General features: G+C 52.7%; 1 protein-coding gene across 2 annotated transcripts; it reads left to right on the top strand.

The window, feature by feature from the left end:
* Positions 1 to 5,380: 5,380 nt before the first annotated feature.
* NEURL3 (neuralized E3 ubiquitin protein ligase 3) lies at positions 5,381 to 13,641 on the top strand. Of its 2 annotated transcripts, none has more exons than XM_027554578.1 (4): positions 5,381 to 5,810; positions 9,367 to 9,852; positions 11,032 to 11,103; positions 12,010 to 13,641. In XM_027554578.1, exons 1-4 carry the CDS (start codon positions 5,762 to 5,764, stop codon positions 12,207 to 12,209), a joined length of 807 nt encoding a protein of 268 aa, XP_027410379.1. In that variant the 5' UTR covers positions 5,381 to 5,761; the 3' UTR covers positions 12,210 to 13,641. The 2 variants fall into 2 exon arrangements, with proteins under 2 accessions (XP_027410379.1, XP_027410378.1); XM_027554577.1 differs by having other exon boundaries at positions 12,007 to 13,641.
* Positions 13,642 to 19,652: the final 6,011 nt, after the last annotated feature.

Raw genomic sequence — 19,652 nt, 5'->3', positions numbered from 1 at the left:
CCAAAAGAGGAGAGGGTGTGCCCCGCCTTGCCCCCGCCTCTGAGCTGCCGCTGCTCCCTCAGCCAGGCCTCATCCCTGGCTCCCCTCTCCGGCCGGCTCCACACCCACAGGGTGGAGGGGGCCCAGGGCAGGGGAAGCTGCCGCAGAATCAGGACCCAGGAAGGTCTGGACAGGGCAGCAGTGTGGAAGTAGGAGCACAGACTTAACTAGGGGCTGACGACTTTGCTGGCAACCCTAGCCTTCCTCTCTGACCTCTGGACCTCTGGGTGGGGGTCCAGCTACTCACCAAAAGGATGTGGTGGACTCCAAAGAATTTCTAGGAGGCTCATAGACAGGAAGCAAGTGGGCAGAGAGAGCCAGGGCCTGGGAACAAAGCTGGGAGCCTTTGTGGTCCCGACCATTTCCTTCCAGCGTATTAGATCCACGGTCAGTTCCATGTCTCTCCACCAGGTGGCAGTGCTAGCCAAGCTCTCTGATTTTAGGGCAGATTTTTTCCAAGGGCGTGTGGATGCTTCCTCCACTGTTCATCCTCTCACTGAGAATCAAGAGTCTGGTATTCACCCAGGAGTGGAATCGCTGGGTTGTGAGGTCGGCTGATGGACAATTTTTAAAGAAACGGCCACACTGCACTGTTTGGCACTGACAAATCCTTGCTGACTACCTACCGTGTAGACAGCCCTGATTATTCTAAGGGCTGGTCTCCGGCCTGGCAGCCCCCTTGTCTCTGAGATTTCCACCTGTCAGGTAACAGCTGAGCACAGGCAAGGGGTCTCAGGGGGCCCCAACAGCAGACACAGAGGCTGGGCTGCCTAGCAGAGTCTCAGATCGGCTGGATTCCCACTGGCTTCCCATTTCTGCTCAGTGGCAGGCTGGTGTGAACCCTAGGCAAGACCCCAGCTCTCTTGGCTGTGTGATGGGGACTGACACATCTGTCCAGAAGCTTCTCGGAGCACTTGAGGCATCTTAGGAGATGACCCGGGAACAGCCCTTTGTAATGATGAGGGTCTGGGCAAACTGATGATTGATTGCCAGTGAATGGACCCTGGTGGGGGGAGGGAGAGTCTGTGGGGAGCTTCAAGGTGAGGGAGGAGGGGCAGAGTCCTCAGCCCCTCTGACTTCTAGTCCTGGGAGCGCCCCTCCTGGCTTTGAGGATGCCACTTGACTTTGTGGGCTCACCCCTCCTGCAGTACCAATTATAGCCAGCAGGGGCCACCTCAGAGGACACCCTCCTCTTAGAGGGCCTGTCTCTGTTCAGTAGCTAAGTCCAGTCGGACTCTGTGACCCCATGGATTGCAGCACTTCAGACTCCTCTGTCCCTCACTATCTCCAGGAGTTTGCTCAGATTCATGTTTATTGAGTTGATGATACTATATAATCATCTTCTGCCTCCCCTTTCTCCTTTTGCCTTCAGTCTTTCCCAGCATCAGGGTCTTTTCCAATGAGTCAGTTCTTCGCATCAGGTGGCCAAAGTATTGGAGCTTCAGCTTCAGCATCAGTCCTTCCAATGAATATTCAAGGTTGATTTCCTTTAGGATTGACTGGTTTGATCTCCTTGTATTCCAAGGGACTCTCAAGAGGCTTCTCCAGCACTATAATTTGAAGGCATCAATTCTTGGGTACCCAGCCTTCTTTATGGTCCAACTCTCACATCCATACAAAACTACTGGAAAAACCATAGCTTTGACTATATGGACCTTTGCCAGCAAAGTGAGGTCTCTGCTTTTTAATACACTATCTAGGGTTGTCATAGCTTTCCTTCCAAGGAACAAGAGTCTTTTTTTTTTTTTTTTTCATGGCTGCAGTCATGGTCCTCAGTGATTTTGGAGCCCAAGAAAATAAAATCTGTCACTGCTTCCACTTTTCCCCCTTCTATTTTCCATGAAGTAATGGGACTAGATGTCATGATCTTAGTTTTTTGAACATTTGAGTTTTAATCCAGCTTTTTCACTCTCCTCTTTCACCATCATCAAGAGGCTCTTTAGTTCCTCTTCACTTTCTGCCATTAGAGTGCTATCATCTGCGTATCTGAGGTTGTTGATATTTCTCCTGGCAATCTTGATTTTGGCTTGTGATTCATCCAGCCCAGGATTTCACATGATGTACTCTGCCCAGATGTTAAATAAGCAGGGTGACAATATACAGCCTTATGGTATTCCTTTCCCAATTTGTAACCAGTTCATTGTCCCTTGTCCTATGCTAACTGTTGCTTCTTGACCCACATATAGGTTTCTCAGGAGACAGGTAAGGTGGTCTGGTGTTCCCTCTCTTTAAGAATCTTCCAGTTTGATGTGCACAATTAAGGCTTTAACGTAGTCAATGAAGCAGAAGTTTTACTGGAACTCTCTTGCTTTTTCTATGATCCAGTGGATGTTGGCAATTTGATCTCTGGTTCCTCTGCCTGTTCTAAACTCAGTTTGTATATCTGAAAGTTCTTGGTTCACATACTGCTCAAGTTCATGGACCTAACATTCCAGGCTCCTATGCAATATTGTTCTTTACGGCACTGGACCTTACTTTCACCACCAGACACATCTACAAATGAGTGTCATTTCTGCCTTGCCCCAACCACATCATTCTTTCCGGAGCTACTAGTAATTGCCCTCTGCTCTTCCCCAGTAGCATACTGGACACATTCCAACCTGGGGCGGGGGGGTGCATCTTCTGTTGTCATGTCTTTTTGCCTTTTCATACTGTTATGGGATTCTTGCAGCAAGAATACTACAGTGGTTTGCCATTCTCTCCTCCAGTGGACTATGTTTCGTCAGAACTCTTCACAATGACCCGTTCTTCTTGGGTGGCCCTGCATGGCATGGCTCATAGCTTCTCCAAGTAACTCAAGACCCTTTGCCAGGAGAAGGTTGCGGTCCATGAAGGGGCCAGTCAATGTCTTCCTGAAACAAGTATTTACAACAGCCTTGCGGCCAGGCAGGTGTCCTGGAGGGAAGGGTGCAGTCTCCATCGTGGGGTGGCCTCCACTTCACACTCAGGCAACCAGTCAGCAACTATCCATGAGCCCCTACCGGTGCCAGTGAGATGGGGAAGATGTTAGTAGCAACTGAGTGCTCAGAGGGGCCATGGCCTGGGGGAGGATCGTGGAGCCTGCCCAGCATGGCGGATAAGGCACCCGCTCTCCAGCCAGACACCTGGGGCCACAACCTGGCCTTTCGCTTCTGATTCTGAACAAGTTGCTTCACCTCCTTGTGCCTCCGTTTCCCCATTTGTAAAGTGAGAATGATTACCATAAGAAGGATGTTTTCAAGAAGTTGCCATGAGGATTAGCAAGTTAATACAGTACTGGACTTAGAACAGTAGTGTTTGTTATTAATAAACAAATAAACTGGAGGTGGGACTTCCCTGGTGGTTCAGTGGTTAAGGATCTGCCCGCCAGCGCAGGGGACGTGAATTCTGTCTCTGGTCCAAGAAGATTCCACATGCCTCGGGGCAACTAAGCCCGTGCCTCACCTATCGAGCCTGTGCTCTAGAGCTCCAGCTCTGCAACAAAAGAAGCCACCGCGACGAGAAGCCTGAGCACCGCAACGAAGAGGAGCCCGTGCTCACTGCAGCCCGAGAAAGCCGACTCACAGCAACAAAGACCCATTGCAGCCAAAGATTAAAATTAGAAACAATAAAAATTATTCAAACAAAAAACCTGGGGAATGTGTGATGGGAGGGAAGGCCTCAGCACCCCAGGCCCTGGATTTGAATTCTCAGAACGCCCACCCCACCGAGGTCCTGAAGAGGAGGCCATACCACCTCAGCCTGCTGGCACTGGGCGGGCTAACGTCCACAGCCTCTCCAGTAATTTTCCAGATGGACTGAGGCTCAAAGCCTGATTTCCCTGATAAGATACCATAACTATCTCTTTTATAGGAATGTGGTTTATCAAAAAGGTGCCCTTGGCTCAAGCTTACCCAAGGCAAACAGCCAGCCCTACAGGCGGGGTCAGGGTGGGGGTGGGGGGGAAAGGTGGCCTCTGACTCCAGCCCTAAGGCAGGATCCCTCCGACTCGGCCAGCAGGACCATCGGCCACCGACTCACCATGATTGCTCCTGACTTCTCACCAGTTTGCCTTTGACCTTAAAGACGGTTTCTAGAGAGACTGGCAGGGGGCTTGATGTGGAAGAGATGGTCCAGAGTCACAGCAACGCCTTCTGAAGTCAACCGAGGCCAAGCAGCTGTTAGCAGGACCAAAATCACGGCACACTGGGGCTGGCGGGGACCCACAGACCAGCGCATCCTGCTCTCCCGTCCTACACGTGGGGACACAGAGGCCTGCGGAGAGAAAGAGAGGTAAAACCAACACAGGAGACGAGCCCGGGTCTCCAAACACCCACCCTTTCCCCTCCTCACCCCGAGTCAAACTGCCCAGCCAAGAGCACCACCATCCCCAGGGACATGCATGGGGCATATCCACCCCTTCAGCTGAGTTCCAAGCAGTCAGTGATCAGAGGGCTTGCCTGGTGGTCCAGGCGCTAAGACTCCAAGTTCCCAACTCAGGGGGCCCGGGTTCAACTCCTGGTGAGGGAATTAGATCCCACATGCTGCAACCAAGACCCGGAGCAGCCAAATACATAAATATTGAAAACAAAACCAAAGCAGAGTAGCCACTGCTGAGGGCCTCGGTCTAGGGTCTTGGGAGGGCCTTAGCCTGGAGGTCAAGGGCCAAGATACCCACAAGCATCCAAACTCACCTAGGGCCTGTCGCCTACAGTGGGCTCTACAGAACCACCTGTTAGAAAGGCTGAATCCCACACCTGCCCCGAGCTTCTGACTCAATCTGCATCTTAATAAGATCCCCAGCAGGTTCCAGTGTTGCCATCTGAGAAGTACTAGGTTAGAGCAAGCCACTTTCCCTGCCACCAGCCTCAGTTTCTCTAACAGGAACAAAAGGGGCAGAAGATCTCTGACACCTCTTGCCATCACTAACACCCTGGGAGCTTGGCCTTGGGCACGACCCTCTGCGGGACTCTCTGTGTTCCACGGGGGATTCTGGGCAGTGCAATTCCAGCTCCAGCAAGCCTGGGGCGCAATCGACACCTCTGCTTGGCTCTTCTCTCAGCCAGAGACCCGGACCTGGGGCAGCTTTGAAGGTCCTGGAATGCAGTTAATTCATTTCAGCCCACTTCACCAACACTGATTAAACAAGCACCTCCTGTATACTGAGGTCAGTAGCGTGAATCTCTCTCTACCCTGGGCTGTACATTAGAATCAGCTGTGGTGCTTGTACTTTTATTATTTTGGTTTTTGTTTATTTTATTTTACTTTTTTTTTTTTTTTTGCCTCACTGTACAGAATGTGGGATCTTAGTTCCCTGACAAGGGATCAAACCTGTGTCTCCTGCAGTGGAAGCACAGAGTCTTAACCACTGGACAGCCAGGGAAGTCCCTGGGGGTGCTTTTAAACAAGGCCAATGCAGGGCTCCACCCCAGGCCACTGGAATCAAGGTCTCTGGGGGCAGGTCTGGGTACAGGTATTCATTAACACGACTCAGGCAATAATAATGCACAGCTGGTTGGTCGCAACTAGTCAGAAACAAGAGAGAAGGCTCCTCCACATTCGACCTCGGCCATCCTCCTGAGTCCCCGCTTCCTCCGGGCCAGCCAGCTGCACCGGCCTGTTGCAAACCAGAAGTCATCAGGAAATTCCCTGCAAACTCTAATTAATCATCAACGCTGTAATATGATCCTGGCCGCATGACAAGGGGACCTGCCGAATATCTTTGGGAAACCTGTCCCCGGGCCTTCTTCAGACCCAGGGACCCATGCCTGAGGAGCCCAGGCGGATGGGGGCCCAGATCTGCTCTCAGGCTGGTAAGTGCGAGCCCTGAGCTTTGTGCCTGGACCAGAAGGACAAGAGCAGAGGGGTGCTCTGTGTTTTCTGGGGTGGAAGACTCAGGAGGTAGAGGTATAGTCAGTGGAAATATTGCTCAGAAGGAGTTTCTGATCCAGGCCAGGCTGCCCTAGGCAGTGAGCTGTTATGAGGCTGGGAGGTAGTGAAAACTTCCTTTCTCTGTAAGAACCCAATAGAGGCCGAGGAACTCGGGCCACAATCCCTGAAGTGATGCAAAGACCTTTATGACCCATTTGCCTTTCAGATCCTGTTGTGCGAGAGAAGACTGGCTGGGATGGGAAAGAGGGTAGAGTTTAGGGGGCCTGGTGGAAGACCAGGGTCCCAGCTCACCTTCACAGAGCTGTGGGGACCTTTTCTGCCCAGTCACTTCTCCCTGGAGGCTCAGTTTCCTCATCCGCAGGCTGGGGGCCAATGCCCCCATCCTGCCGGTTACAGAGCTGCCAGAAGCACAGACCACAGGGTCACCAGGCTTATTGGTTCTCTGCCAGTCTCATCTGAGGTCACAACTTTGCCTTAGTGTGTGGGGCGGGGATTGGAGAGCTGGGTCTCTTACGACTACTAGAGATCTGGACCACACATCCCTGCTCTCAGAGCCTGAACTCTGTGCCTTCCCAAGCAGAAGGACCCATAGCTCTTGACTCCGTAGTAACCATAGTAACCTAGGTTCCCGGGCACCAGCAGCAGGGGGCACCTGGATCAAGGGGCTGGGGTGGGCCAAGCCACCGCTGCCAATGCTGCAGCAGCAGCTAGTGTTTGGATTTCCGGGCAGTGCTGCTGCCATGGAGGCAGCGCAGGATGCAGGGTGAGGAGCTGGGCCGGGGCTCCCTGACTTCCAGCTGCACAACCACCTCCCCGAGCTCAGTTTCCTCCGAGTGCTTCCCTGGCGGGTGGCCGGGAGTCTGTAAGGCACTTGATAGGTGTCAGGAGAGGCTTGGTGACTGGAGGGGTGTGAGGATGAAGATGAAGATCTGGGGAGGTCCTCACTGAGCCTGGTCATTTACATTCCAAGAGCCTTTCTGCAAATTCTCTGGTTGGAATCCGCCTGTCCAGAGGGCAGGACACCCAAAAGGCCATGACTGTGCTCCCTGCTCCCCAGCACCCAGGGGGCCCTTATTGCCAAGCCAGTGCACAGTGGGGGCCTAGGGGAGGCAGGCGGAGTAGTTGGGGAGGGTCCCCCATGGGCAACTCCGCCTCAGGAGCCTCAGGATGCTGCCTGAAAGTGGGGCTGATGAGAATAGCCACCTGCAGGCATAAAGTGCTCAGAACTCCCTGCCCAGCTGGCTGGGGACAAGCCTACTTGCTGGGCCACACTTGGCCAGTGCCCACCTCTGCCTCGCCCCAACCCAGGAGCAAGCTGGACTGGGTCATCTGGGTCAAAGAACGGGAGGAGCCCTGCCAGCCAGCCTTGAAGAAGGGGTACTATCCAGAGCCAGCCCCAAACTCAGGCACAGAGCCCCGTGCAAAGCAGAGGAAGGGGCCCCGTGGGCAGATGCAGTTCTGCCAGACTGGCAGTACACGGGTGGCTGTCATTGCCACTCAACCTTGGCTTTTTGCCGTGAACAACTAACACAGCCGTACAGGACCTCACATGTGGAAAGGCTGACCCCCCAAGGAGCCCTGTGTGCCTTTCGAGGGCCACACTCAGGCCACTGCTGAGACAGTGAGTGGAGCCCGGACGGGCAGCTGGGAGAAGCAGCACAGTCCACTGGGCCCTGGTGTCCTGTGCGGCACTGTGACCCCCTCGGCCTCCCTCCTCTAACTGGTGACATGAGGACATAGCCCCCACGGGCCAGTGGGAAACTCCTGAGACAGGGGTAAGCTTTGCAAACTGTCAAATTCCTGTAGAGGACTAGGTCTGCTTCTCCTAGGGTCCTCAGGGCCCCCTGCCCTGCTGAGGGACGCACGCACCCAGCAATCCCATCAGTCGCGTCTTTGGCTCCTGCCCCACTGCTCCCAGAGCCGGTGGAGGTCAGGGATGGACTCGCTGTGACCTTGAGGGTGTGCCTGACCAAATCGAGCCTCCCCTCCTGGTGCCTGGCTGACACCTTGCAAACATATGAGTGTCAGAGAGGAGGGCAGGGATTGTGTGCCCCCTGCATTGACTGGAAGCGTGGAGTCTTAACCACTGGACCACGAGGGAAGTTCCCTGGCTCAAGTTTTGATTGAATTCATCTCTTTATATTTTCAGCCTCCCTCCTCCAACCCAGAAAAAGCAGGGTCAGGAGGGGAGAGGGAGAGAGCTAAGGCCTGGGAGCTGGCTAAGCGCCCTTCTTGGGGCAGGAAGCTCCACCAGCTTCCTTCAGGCCTCTGGGACTGAGAGGAAGGGCTGCCCAGCAAGGAGCTTTCCCGTCCCAGCTGCCAAGTGGAGGCAAGTCAGGAAGTCCCCTGCTTTCAAAGCGTACCCAGGCCTTGGCTGGGCCCAGCTCACAATTCTGAGGGGCTGAGCTGGGACCCCTTTTCCGGGTTTTACACCGTCACTACTTTGGGAGTTACCAGGCTCCTTCTCTTGCCTGGAAAATCCCATGGACGGAGGAGCCTGATGGACTGCAATTCATGAGGTCGAGAAGAGTCGGACACGACTGAGCGACTTCACTTTCACTTTTCACTTTCTTGCACTGGAGAAGGAAATGGTAGCCCACTCCGGTGTTCTTGCCTGGAGAATCCCAGGGACAGGGGAACCTGGTGGGCTGCCGTCTATGGGGTCGCACAGAGTCGGACACGACTGAAGTGACTTAGCAGCAGCAGCAGGCTCCTTCTTTCTCTCCCAGGATGAGAGAAGTCACTCTTACTTGGGGGTGAGGCTGGTTCTCTGTGGCAAAGTCAGAAAGTCACACAAGCAGACTGGAAAACTCAGCCGCCGCCCACCCCCCACCCCACCCTGCAGAATTAGAGCCGACCACAAACAGCATGCCAGCCCATCTCCTCTCAGCCTGTTTCTAGATACAGACGGGCTATACACGTGTAAATGTGTGAGTGATACACGTATAAATGCATGTGTCAAGCAAAAGCAACCTGCTCTCTTTAGTTAATGGCAATAACAACCATCACCAGGTATCCAGATCGTCAACAGTTCCTTTAATTTTTACAACATCCCTAAGGGAGGGAGGGATTCCCTGGTGGCTTAAGTGGTAAACAATCTGCCTGTAATGCAGGAAACCAGGAATGGATCCCTGGGTTGGGAAGATCCCATGGCAACCCAATTCCAGTATTCTTGCCTGGAAAATTCCATGGACAGAGGCGCCTGGTGGGCTACAGTCCATAGCTCTCAAAGAGTCGGACAGGACTCTGACTAAGCAGCAGCAAGGGAGGGAAACTGAGGCTTGGCAAGAGTCAGGAGAGAACTATGATCCCAGAAGGCAAAGCGGGCTCCCCACTGGTTCTAAGAAGGTCTCTGGAGTGGGGATGGGGGGAGAGCAGGGACAGTGTCCCCAGGGACATGGGTTGGTGGAAATGCCCCTTTCCCCTGGTGGGGAGGGCTCCAGCCCACCTGCATTGACGCCCCCGCCCCCTCCGCAGATGCCGAGTCTCCCCGAGAGGCGCTCCGCTTCCATGCCCAGGCGGTGGGCGCACAGGTGCGCCTGGATGCTGAGCGGAGCACCGCGTACAGGCGCGCCACGTTCCACGACGGCATCGTGTTCAGCCAGCGGCCGGTGCGGCTGGGAGAGCGCGTGGCGCTGCGCTTGCTGTGGCACGAGCACGGCTGGCTGGGCGGCCTCCGCGTGGGCTTCACGCGCCTGGACCCCGCGCGCGTGTCCGCGCCCAGCCTGCCGCCCTTCTTGTGCCCGGACCTGGAGCAGCAGAGTCAGACCTGGGCGGCCATGCTGCCTGACGGCCGCGCGAGCCCGGGGGACGTGGTGCGCTTCTGGGTGAACCGCCGGGGCCAGATCTTCGCCCAGGTCAACTCGGGGCCCCAGCGGCGGCTGCGCGAGGGCGTGCTCATGGGTGCCCCGCTCTGGGCCGTGATGGACCTGTACGGGACCACCAAGGCCATCGAGCTGCTAGGTGAGTCCAGGGCTGGGGACCCAGGCACCGTCCCTGGGAATGCGGGCGGGGAGGCGGCGGCTCCGGTGGTACCTCACCCGCATAGAGAGTCGGGGGAACTGTTGTTTCTTTCATATGGAGTTTTTCCATCAGCTTCTGTCGGGGTATGAAGATGTTCGCTGGGGACCAGCCCCAGTCATAGGGAGGGCAACCCTGTTTTGAAGAACGAGAAGGCACGCCCAGCACCCCAAACATATGTCAGAGCAATAGTCCCTAGACTTTGTGGCACCAGGGGCCGGTTTCGTGGGAGACAGCTTTTCCACAGGAGGGGTGAGGGAAATGGTTTCGGGGTGATTCAAGCACATTGCATTTCTTGTGCACGTTATTTCTATTATTATTGCATCAGCTCCACCTCAGATCATCAGGCAACAGATCCCGGAGGTTGGGGACCCCTATGTGTTAGAGGGCTGGTCTCATTTACAAGAAAAATATATTCGGGGTGGGCTGGGTTTTGCAGTCAAAGTAGAAGTTTGCTGCAGACACAGGTGGCAACAAAGGGAACATAAGTGTGCGAGTTAGAGGTGGGCAAGAAGGCAGCCTGGTGGGGGCAAAGGTGAGATGTTCAGGCACCCAGTGGGGAAATGAGGACCACCTGAAAGGAGAGTGGATTTCAGAGGAGCAAGGGATACAGGGAGACTCATAAACAGAAGTGCTGGCATGCCTGGGCAGTGTTCCAGGGGCCTGCACAAGCATTCCAGTCCCCACCGCCCCGTGTGTTTGCTTTTCAAACTGCTTGTCACAGCTGCTCAAGCCTCACCCCTGGGGAGCCTGACTCGGTGGCCCGGAGGGCCCAGGCCCTGTTTTCCCACCTCCTCGGGGATTCTGTTGCACACCCGGTTTGGGGGCGGTGACTGATGCTGAAGATCTCTGCTCAGGCAGTGGCAGTGGGGCAGAGAGGAGCTGTCTGAAGGAAACGTGGATTAGGATGGAAAAGCTGCAGGTCCACAAATTCTCTGCTGGGTCCCACTGGGAAAGGGGTGGCCAGGACAGGGCTGGACCCCGGCTTGGAGCTGCAGCACTGCAACCCAGAGAAGAAAGGAGGTGGACGCTGTTGCTTTGGAGGCAGGGACTGGGGAGGTGGGTTGAATGGAAACACCCTGACTGCTTTCCCCAGGTCTTGACTTTCCCTTTCTGCCTTAGATCCTACAGCCAACGGCTTCCCCACAACCACGCCAAGGGGCCTCAGTGATGAGGCTCTGCCTGGGCCCAAAGGTGAGTGGCTTCCCTGAGCGCCAGGGACTCCCCAGGGCTCTAGAGCTAGGGAAGCTGGGTGAGACCCCAGCCCTGGGAACTCAGTTATGTCTTCCCAAATGCCATCAAGTCTCCCACAGCTCTAGGCCGAAACCTAAAAGCCATGTAACAGTTTTGCCTTCTAGGACGTTGGCTGGCTTCATAAGTTACCAGGCACACTCATGAACAGATGTTATTTTGTCTGCCTGCTTTTAAAAGAGCAATCCCTGTTCACAGAAAAAAAAAAAAAAACTTTGCCAAGCAGAAATAAAATACATATTCAAGGATAAAAAAGGAAGTGAAAAAAAACAAAACAAAACACACACACACCTCCCAAACTTCACATTGCCCATTAGGTAGATTTCCTCCTGGTATTTGTAATCATATATATATATATATGGGCGGGAGTGGAGGAGGGTGTTTCCCAGGTAGCACTTGTGGTAAAGAATCTGCCTGCCAATGCAGGAGATGGTAGAAACATGCATTTGATCCCTGGGTTGGAAAGATCCCCTGGAAGAGGGCATGGCTACCCATTCCAGTGTTCTTGACTGGTGAATCCCGGGGACCGAGGAGCCTGGCAGGCTGTAGTCCATGGGGTCGCAGAGTCAGACACCACTGAAGTGACTAAGCACAGCACACCACACATGGGGAATTATCTGTGCTTGTTTTCCTTTTTTCTAAATTGGAATCTTATGCTGTGCATGTATGGACCTGACAGTTTTCTTCCCAACCTTTTCCACTGACTGCATGATGAGCATTCTCTTATGAGGTAGTCTTCTTCATACTCGGACCACGTACTTCTCTGTCCTGTGGCGATATGAGTGGGCTGCCCCCTCGTGGCCCCCTGGCACCCCTGACCTGTGTTGTCCCCTTTCCCTGCCCTAGCAGGAGAAGAGTGTGCCATCTGCTTCCACCAGGTTGCCAACACCTGCCTAGTCCCCTGTGGCCACACACACTTCTGCAGCTCCTGTGCCTGGAGGGTCTTCAGGGACACGGCCAGATGCCCCATGTGTCGCTGGGAGATCAAGGCGGTGGCCCCAGCTTGGGACCCTCTTGTTCTGGGTGCTGGAGATGGCCTCCCAGTATAGGTGCAGAGCTCTGAGCCCGGCCCCTGCCGACGGAGGAGGTGCAGCTCTGCCGTCCTTCTGGAGAAGAGTTGGCGATGCTGGTCAGCAGCAGGCGTGGCGGAGAGACGGCTCAAGGTCACAATGGCTCTACCCCTGGTCAGCAAGTTAGGGCCAGAGGAGCCAGGAGACGCCCTTTTCTGCCCACACCGGAACTACCTCCCTGGCTGGAGAAGGTGGCTGGCAATGGGCCAGCCAGGATCTCGCCCCTCTGCTTTGTCCCAGATTCATTGCTATGTGCCGAGGCTTTTAACTAGCCTTGGGGTTCAGCCACCATGGACCTGGCAACCCGTGGTACACCTAAGTCCAAGGAGTTCCAAGAACCCACCTGTGTCAGTGAGAAGGGCCTTTGTGTAGACAGGGAGGCTTGATCCCTGGTTTTATGCCTGAGGAAGTTAAGGCATATGTGCGTGTCTGGTGAAGCCTTGCCCACCTAGGGTATTGAGGAGCCTGGACCAGATGCAGGGAGCAGCTGGGTGGAATTTTTTTTTTGATTGAAGTATAGTTGATGTACAATATTGTATAAGTTACAGATGTACTGTTTAGTCATAATTTTTAAAGGTTATACTCCATTTGTCGTTATTATAAGATTCTTGGCTATATTCCCCTGTTGCGCAATGTGTCCTTGTAGTTTACTTTATATCTAGTAGTTTGTACCTCTCAATCCCTACCCCTAAATTGCCTCTCCCCTGTTCCCTCTCCCCACTAGTAACCCCACATTTTGGTGTGCTCATGAGGGGAGGGACGCTCAGGGCCTTTCTACTCCATTATCTTGGCCTCTGTCTACCTGGTAGAATGTTCACAGTCTGTAGGGAAGCTAGGTCACTTCTACAAGTTCTCTGAGGACTTCCCTGGTCGTCCAGTGGTTAAGAATCTGCCTGCCAATGCAGGAGACACCAGTTCGATCCCTGGTCTGGGAATTAAGATCCCACATGCCGTGGGACCACTTGGCCCTTGGACTGCGACTACTGAGCCCACACGTTCTAGAACCCATGAGCCACAACTGCTGAAGCCCATGCGCCCTAGAGCCCGTGCTCCACACGAGAAGCTACCGCAACGAGAAGCCTCTGCACCGCAACTAGAGAGCAGCCCCAATTCACAACAAATAGAGAAAGCCCGCTCTCAGCAACCAAGAGCCGTGCGCTGCGACAGAACCCCAGTGCAGCCATACATAAACAAGTAAAGAGATAAATAGAAACTAATTAATTAAAAACAAGTCCTCTGTAAAGGGGATCAGCAGTCAGCTGCCCCACCTTCCTTGCCCGGCAGTCATGAGATCCCAGCAAAACTGTGCATCTGAAGTCGAGCGGACCCTTCAGAGTGCACTGTTGTCGTGCTTACTGCCTTGCAATTTCTGAGATATCAAAATAAACTTTGTCTCTCGTGAGTGATCTCATAACGTGTATGTCCCCTTTGTTGCCATCAGCAGGAATGAGCAGGGTTGGGAGCTGGTCAGGATGCAGGGGCGTGGGGCCATGCCTTCCTGTCCCTCACAGGCACACCCTGGCCTTGCAGTGAGAGGGGCCTGGGCGCTCAGGCCTGTGGACTCTGTTCTGCTGAGCAGGTGAACAGGATGAGCCTACAGCTCCAGCCTTAAAGTTACAACCAGGCCCTGCCCACCTTTGACTTGTGAGGCCTTCCTGGAGTCTCTGCCCCTGAGTGTAGCAGTGACTTGACCTGGGAACCCCAATCAGCAGGTGTCTGTGGTGGGGATAGGCGGGGAAGACAAGCTGTACCTGTTACATTGTTGGTGTTCCTACTTCGTGGCTGGTGTGAAAGAGCACTAAAAGGGAGCTGGACCTATATGACGTCCCAAGTCATGGTGATGGGCACCTCCACAAGCCATGTCCCCACGCTGTGGCCAGCCAGAGGGTCAGGACTTTGGGTGTGGAAAGTCAAATGTTAGTCACTCAGTCATGTGCAATGCTTTGCAACCCCATGGACTGTAGCCCGCCAGGCTCCTCTGTCCATGGAGTTCTCCAGACAAGAACACTGAAGTGGGTTTCCATCCCCTTCTCCAGGGGATCTTCCTGACCTGGGTCTCCCTAGTTGCAGGCAGGTTCTTTACCGTCTGAGCCACCAGGGAAGCTCAGGTGTAGTAACCCCCGGAAGAGCTTCCATTCTGGAGTAGGATCCCCTCTCTGCTGCCCAGGAGTTGCTCTGACCTTGGTTATGTGACTTGGACATCTGGGAGCCTCAATTTCTTCATCTGTAACATGGAAATAAGATAATTTTGTTTGCTGATATGTTGTTAGGATAATGGGTATGAATGAAACTTGTAGCTTAGAGGAAGTACTCAGAATATGGCAACTTTCTTTCTCTGGGAAAGGCATCTCCCAGGGGAAGCAGCCAGAGGTGGGCTGGCTGTCAGGGTACTGGGTATGAATCTTGACGGCTCACCGACTTTTACCGAAGGCCCCATATCACCCCAGTTCTACACTTCTCATACTTCTTCAGTTCAGTTCAGTCGCTCAGTCATGTCCGACTGTTTGTGACCCCATGAACTGCAGCACGCCAGGCCTCCCTGTCCATCACCAACTCCCAGAGTTCACCCAAACCCATGTCCCTCAAGTCGGTGATGCCATCCAACCATCTCATCCTCTGTCGTCCCCTTCTCCTCCTGCCCTCAATCTTTCCCAGCATCAGAGTCTTTTCAAATGAGTCAGCTCTTCACATCAGGTGGCCAAAGTATTGGAGTTTCAGCTTCAGTATCAGTCCTTCCAATGAACACCCAGGACTGATCTCCTTTAGAATGGACTGGGTGGACCTCCTTTCAGTCCAAGGGACTCTCAAGAGTCTTCTCCAACACCACAGTTCAAAAGCATCAATTCTTCGGTGCTCAGCTTTCTTCACAGTCCAGCTCTCACATCTATACATGACCACTGGGAAAACCATAGCCTTGACTAGACGGACCTTTGTGGACAAAGTAATGTCTCTGCTTTTTAATATGCTGTCTAGGTTGGTCATAACTTTCCTTCCAAGGAGTAAGCATCTTTTAATTTCATGCCTGTGGTCACCATCTGCAGTGATTTTGGAACCCCCAAAAATAAAGTCTGACACTGTTTCCAGTGTTTCTTACTCCATGTAAAACCACTAAACTTTAGGCATATCTCTGAGACATAAGAGAGCAACCAGGAGACGAGACACCTCACCCCCTGAATCCTTATGCTGTGTAAATCCTTTGATCTAGTTATTTATAAACCAAAAGCAAATGTTTCCTTAAGCTAGATTAAAGTCATTATTCTTGTTCATCATAAAAGACAGATTTGGCTTCTTCTACTCAGGTGTAGCTATATTAGTATCAGATAAACTAGAATTTAAGGAAAAAAAAGATTAAAGGGGATAAAGAGAGAATCCAACTAGAGATTATCTTATTAAGTGAAGTAAGTCAGAAAGAGAAAGACAAATACCATATAATATAACTTATATGTGGAACCTAAAATATGACAAATGAACCTGTCTTTGAACAGACACAGAGGTAGAGAACAGACTAGTGGTCCTGAGGGGGTGGGGGAGGGATGGAGCAGGAGGTCGAGGTGAGCAGAGGTAAGCTTTTATATGCAGTACTCTTGCCGGGAAAATCCTATGGATGGAGGAGCCTGGTGGGCTGCAGTCCATGGGGTCATTAAGGGTCGGATATGACTGAGTGACTTCACTTTCACTTTTCACTTTCATGCATTGGAGAAGGAAATGGCAACCCACTCCAGTGTTCTTGCCTGGAGAATCCCAGGGACGGGGGAGCCTGGTGGGCTGCCGTCTATGGGGTTGCACGGGGTCGCACAGAGTCAGACGTGACTGAAGTGACTTAGCGGCGGCAGCAGCAGATAAACAATAGGGTCCCACTGTACAGCACAGAGAGCTACGTTCCATATCCTAAGATAAACCGCAATGGAAAGGAATATTTCGTTCTAGAGTAGGATCAGATTCTTAAAAGAGAATGTGTGTGTACATATACACATATAATTGAATCATTTTGTTGTACAGCAGTAATTAACACAACATTGTAAATCAACTAATACTTCAATTTTAAAAATTTAAAACATGATTAAAAAAGAATTATTCATAATAACACCAAAGTGGAAACAATCCAAATGTCCATCACCTGATGAATGAACAAATGTGGTCTTCCCACACAATGAGATGCTTTTTGACAATAAAAAAAAGGAATGAAGTGCTGATTCATGCTACAACATGGATGAAGCCTGAAAACATGCTAAGAGTGGGAAGCCAGTCACAAACGGCCACATATAGCATGATTTTATTCCTGTGAAATGTCGAGAATAGACAGATCCATAGAGACAGAAGTAGATTAGTATAGGGGCTGCAAAGAGGAAGAATGGGGAGTGGCAACTAAGTGGTATGGGGTTTCTTTTAGGGTTCTAAAATTGATTTTGCTAATGGCTGCACAACTTTGTGAATATACCAAAAACCACTGGACTGCCCACTTTAAAGAGGCGGATATGTGAGTTGCATCCAATTTTTAAATTATGCAAAAAAAAAACCCACACCAAAATAGATGAATAAAGATGTGCTAGTAGAAGAAAAGGAAGGGAATATTAGCCCTGGGAGGAAGAGCTTCACACAGGAAGTGACTTTTAAACTGTTTTTATAGGTCTGAACTTGAAAGCAGACAGGAGGGGAAAGAGGCATTCCACACAGTGGGCACAGCACACACAAGTGCAGGACGCGTCCCGGGCATCATGGGACGGTCCACTGGCCAAGGCAGAGGGAGCAGGGAGCACAGAGAGCCCAGAGGATGGTGGGCTGGAGCTGGCCGTGGCGCACTCTGCCTGCCGTTGAGTGGCTGCAGCGGGCGCCCTTGAGGTCTAGGCTGGCTGCAGGAAGGTGCCGTGTCAGCGGGCCCCTCTCACCTCAGTCAAACACATTCTGCTTGCGAGGCATCTGAGAAACAGGCCCCAAGTTTCCCTTTCCTAGAAGTCCAAGATTTGTAGGTAGTGGTGATAAGGAGTCCCTGGATCAAAGAAGAGGGGATGTGTACTGAATTGTCATCACGAGGGTAATACAGAGTGAAAGGAAAGTAAAAGCACAACCAAGGCTTTCCAGTGTTGGCTCTGCTGAAGCGGACTCGCTATGGGGCTTTCCCAGGGACTGAGAAAAATTCCCTTGCTCATGTGACTTTCAGATGGCTTCCCGTTAGACCACGTAAGGTCTGAGACAACAGTCTGGGTAATAACAAGCCCTCCCTCCAGGGACCAGGACTACCATGTCCCCTGTCCGACCCCAGCCCCTTACACGGCCCCAGCATGCGGTCTTCAGTGCTAGCCGCAACCACCCCCGCCCCGCCCCGCCCCGCCCCAGCATTATTGCCTAAGTGATATCTGCTTTCCCCACTCTACGAACACAAGCAGAGGCCTCCTGGCTGCTGATAATCTGCTCAGGAACTTCCACTTGGAAGAAGTCCATGAGCAAAGGCAGGAAGGGCAGTAGGGGAGAATCCCTGAGCCTGTGGCTGAGTTGGGAGAATGAGGTGCCATCGCGCTCTTCCATGGACCTGCACACCACACCCATGTCCTGTCTTCCAGCTGCCCTGCTCCCCCTCCCCTTTGTTTGAAGGAGGAGAAAATAGGGGTCCCCTCATGAGCCTGGTGGTGCTGACTCTGATCCTCTGCGTCAGCCTGCCTGTCCCTCTCGGTCTATTTGAAGTAAGTAAGCCATGACAGATGGTAATGTCCCCATTTTACAGCTAGAAAAACTGAGGCCCAGAGACCACTCAGCAGTTCATGGTGTGGTCAGGACTAGATCCCAAACCCCTGGATCCCAGCCAAGGGACTCCTCTGCCTCAAGCTTTACCGTTTATGGTTTGACATAAATGTAGATCACCTAGTAAATACCATCTCTTTATCCCCTCCAAGTTCCCAACAAAATGGGCACAGTTTGCCCAGTCTCACCCACAGGAGGCAGGGCCTGGGAGCCAGCCTTGAGTACCTGTGTGCCCACACTGGTCAGCCCACCACAACACAAGGGCCTGTGCAGCCCACCCGGGGGCACTCCTAGAGCGTGTGACTCTGGTGAGCGGAGGGGACTGTGCTGCTGGACACCACAGGGTATGTCCTGCATAAGAGCACTTCTCCAGGATCAGGAAACAACCTGCCTACCCGATACATGGAAACAAAAAGAGACTCGGGCAAACTGAGCCAACAGAGGACTATGTTCCAAGTAAAGGAGCGAGACAAAACCCCAGAAGAACTAAGCAAGGTGGAAAACTTCCCTGACGGGAAGCGGATAGGAATCTGCCTGCCAACTCATGGGACACAAGTTTGATCCCTAGTCCAGGAAGATGCCACGTGCTGTGGAGCAGCTAAGCCTGCGCCACAACTACTGAGCCCACACTCGAGAGCCTGCACGCCGCCACACTGAGGCCCACGCACCGAGAGCCCTGCTCTGCAACAAAGGGTAGCCTCGCTCACCACAGCTAGGGAAAGTGAGAGTGCTTGTCACTCAGTCGTGTCCCACTCTCTGTGACCCCATGAACTGTAGCCTGCCAAGCTCATCTGTCCATGGGAGTCTCCAGGCAAGAATACTGGGGTGGGTAGCCATTCCCTTCTCCAGGGGATCTTCCCAACCCAGGGATCGAACCTGGGTCTCCTACATTGCAGGCAGATTCTTTGCCATCTGAGCCGTCTGGGAAGACCCATAACTAGAGAAAGCCCTTGCAAAGCAACAAAGACTCAATATAGCCAAAAATAAATAATTTTTTAAAAAAAGAATTCAAAATAATGGTCAGAAAGATGCTCAGTGAACTTGGGAGAAAGATGAGGAGCACAGTGAGAGATTTAAAAAAAAAAGTTACAGAGCTGAAGAATACAACAGCTGAAATTAAAAATACACTGGAAGGAATCAACATCAGGCCACTTGAGGCAAAGAGCTGACTCATTTGAAAAGACCCTGATGCTGGGAAAGATTGAGGGCAGGAGAAGTGGGCGACAGAGGATGAGATGGTTGGATGGCATCACCCTCTCAATGGACGTGAGTTTGAGCAAGCTCTGGGAGATGGTGAAGGACAGGGAAGCCTGGCGTGCTGCAGTCCATGGGGTCATGAAGAGTTGGACATGACTGAGCGACTGAACAACAACAGGGAACTAGATGCCACAGCTTAGACCCAGCTCAGCCAAATAAACAAACATTAAAAGGATAAGCCATCCTCCTGACGCCAGTAAAAAGGCCAACTGCACCTGCCCCTCTCCCCGCTCCAGGTGAGAATCTGGCGTTCTCCCCCCTTCTCCAGAGGCAGGTGGTTCCCTCTGTCACATCAGCCATGCTGTGGCCACCTCTCTCCCACTTCCTCAAGGCACCCGATTTCTGCACAGCCAGCCCTGGGATCCCCAGTGTTGGTAAGTTCAACAACGCATTAGCAACCTGGGTGCTGCACAGAAAGTCAGGTTTCCA

This window comes from Bos indicus x Bos taurus, chromosome 11 (genome assembly GCF_003369695.1).
Source record: "Bos indicus x Bos taurus breed Angus x Brahman F1 hybrid chromosome 11, Bos_hybrid_MaternalHap_v2.0, whole genome shotgun sequence".
Classification (NCBI taxonomy): Eukaryota; Metazoa; Chordata; class Mammalia; order Artiodactyla; family Bovidae; genus Bos; species Bos indicus x Bos taurus.
This window is presented reverse-complemented; position numbering and strand designations above follow the sequence as displayed.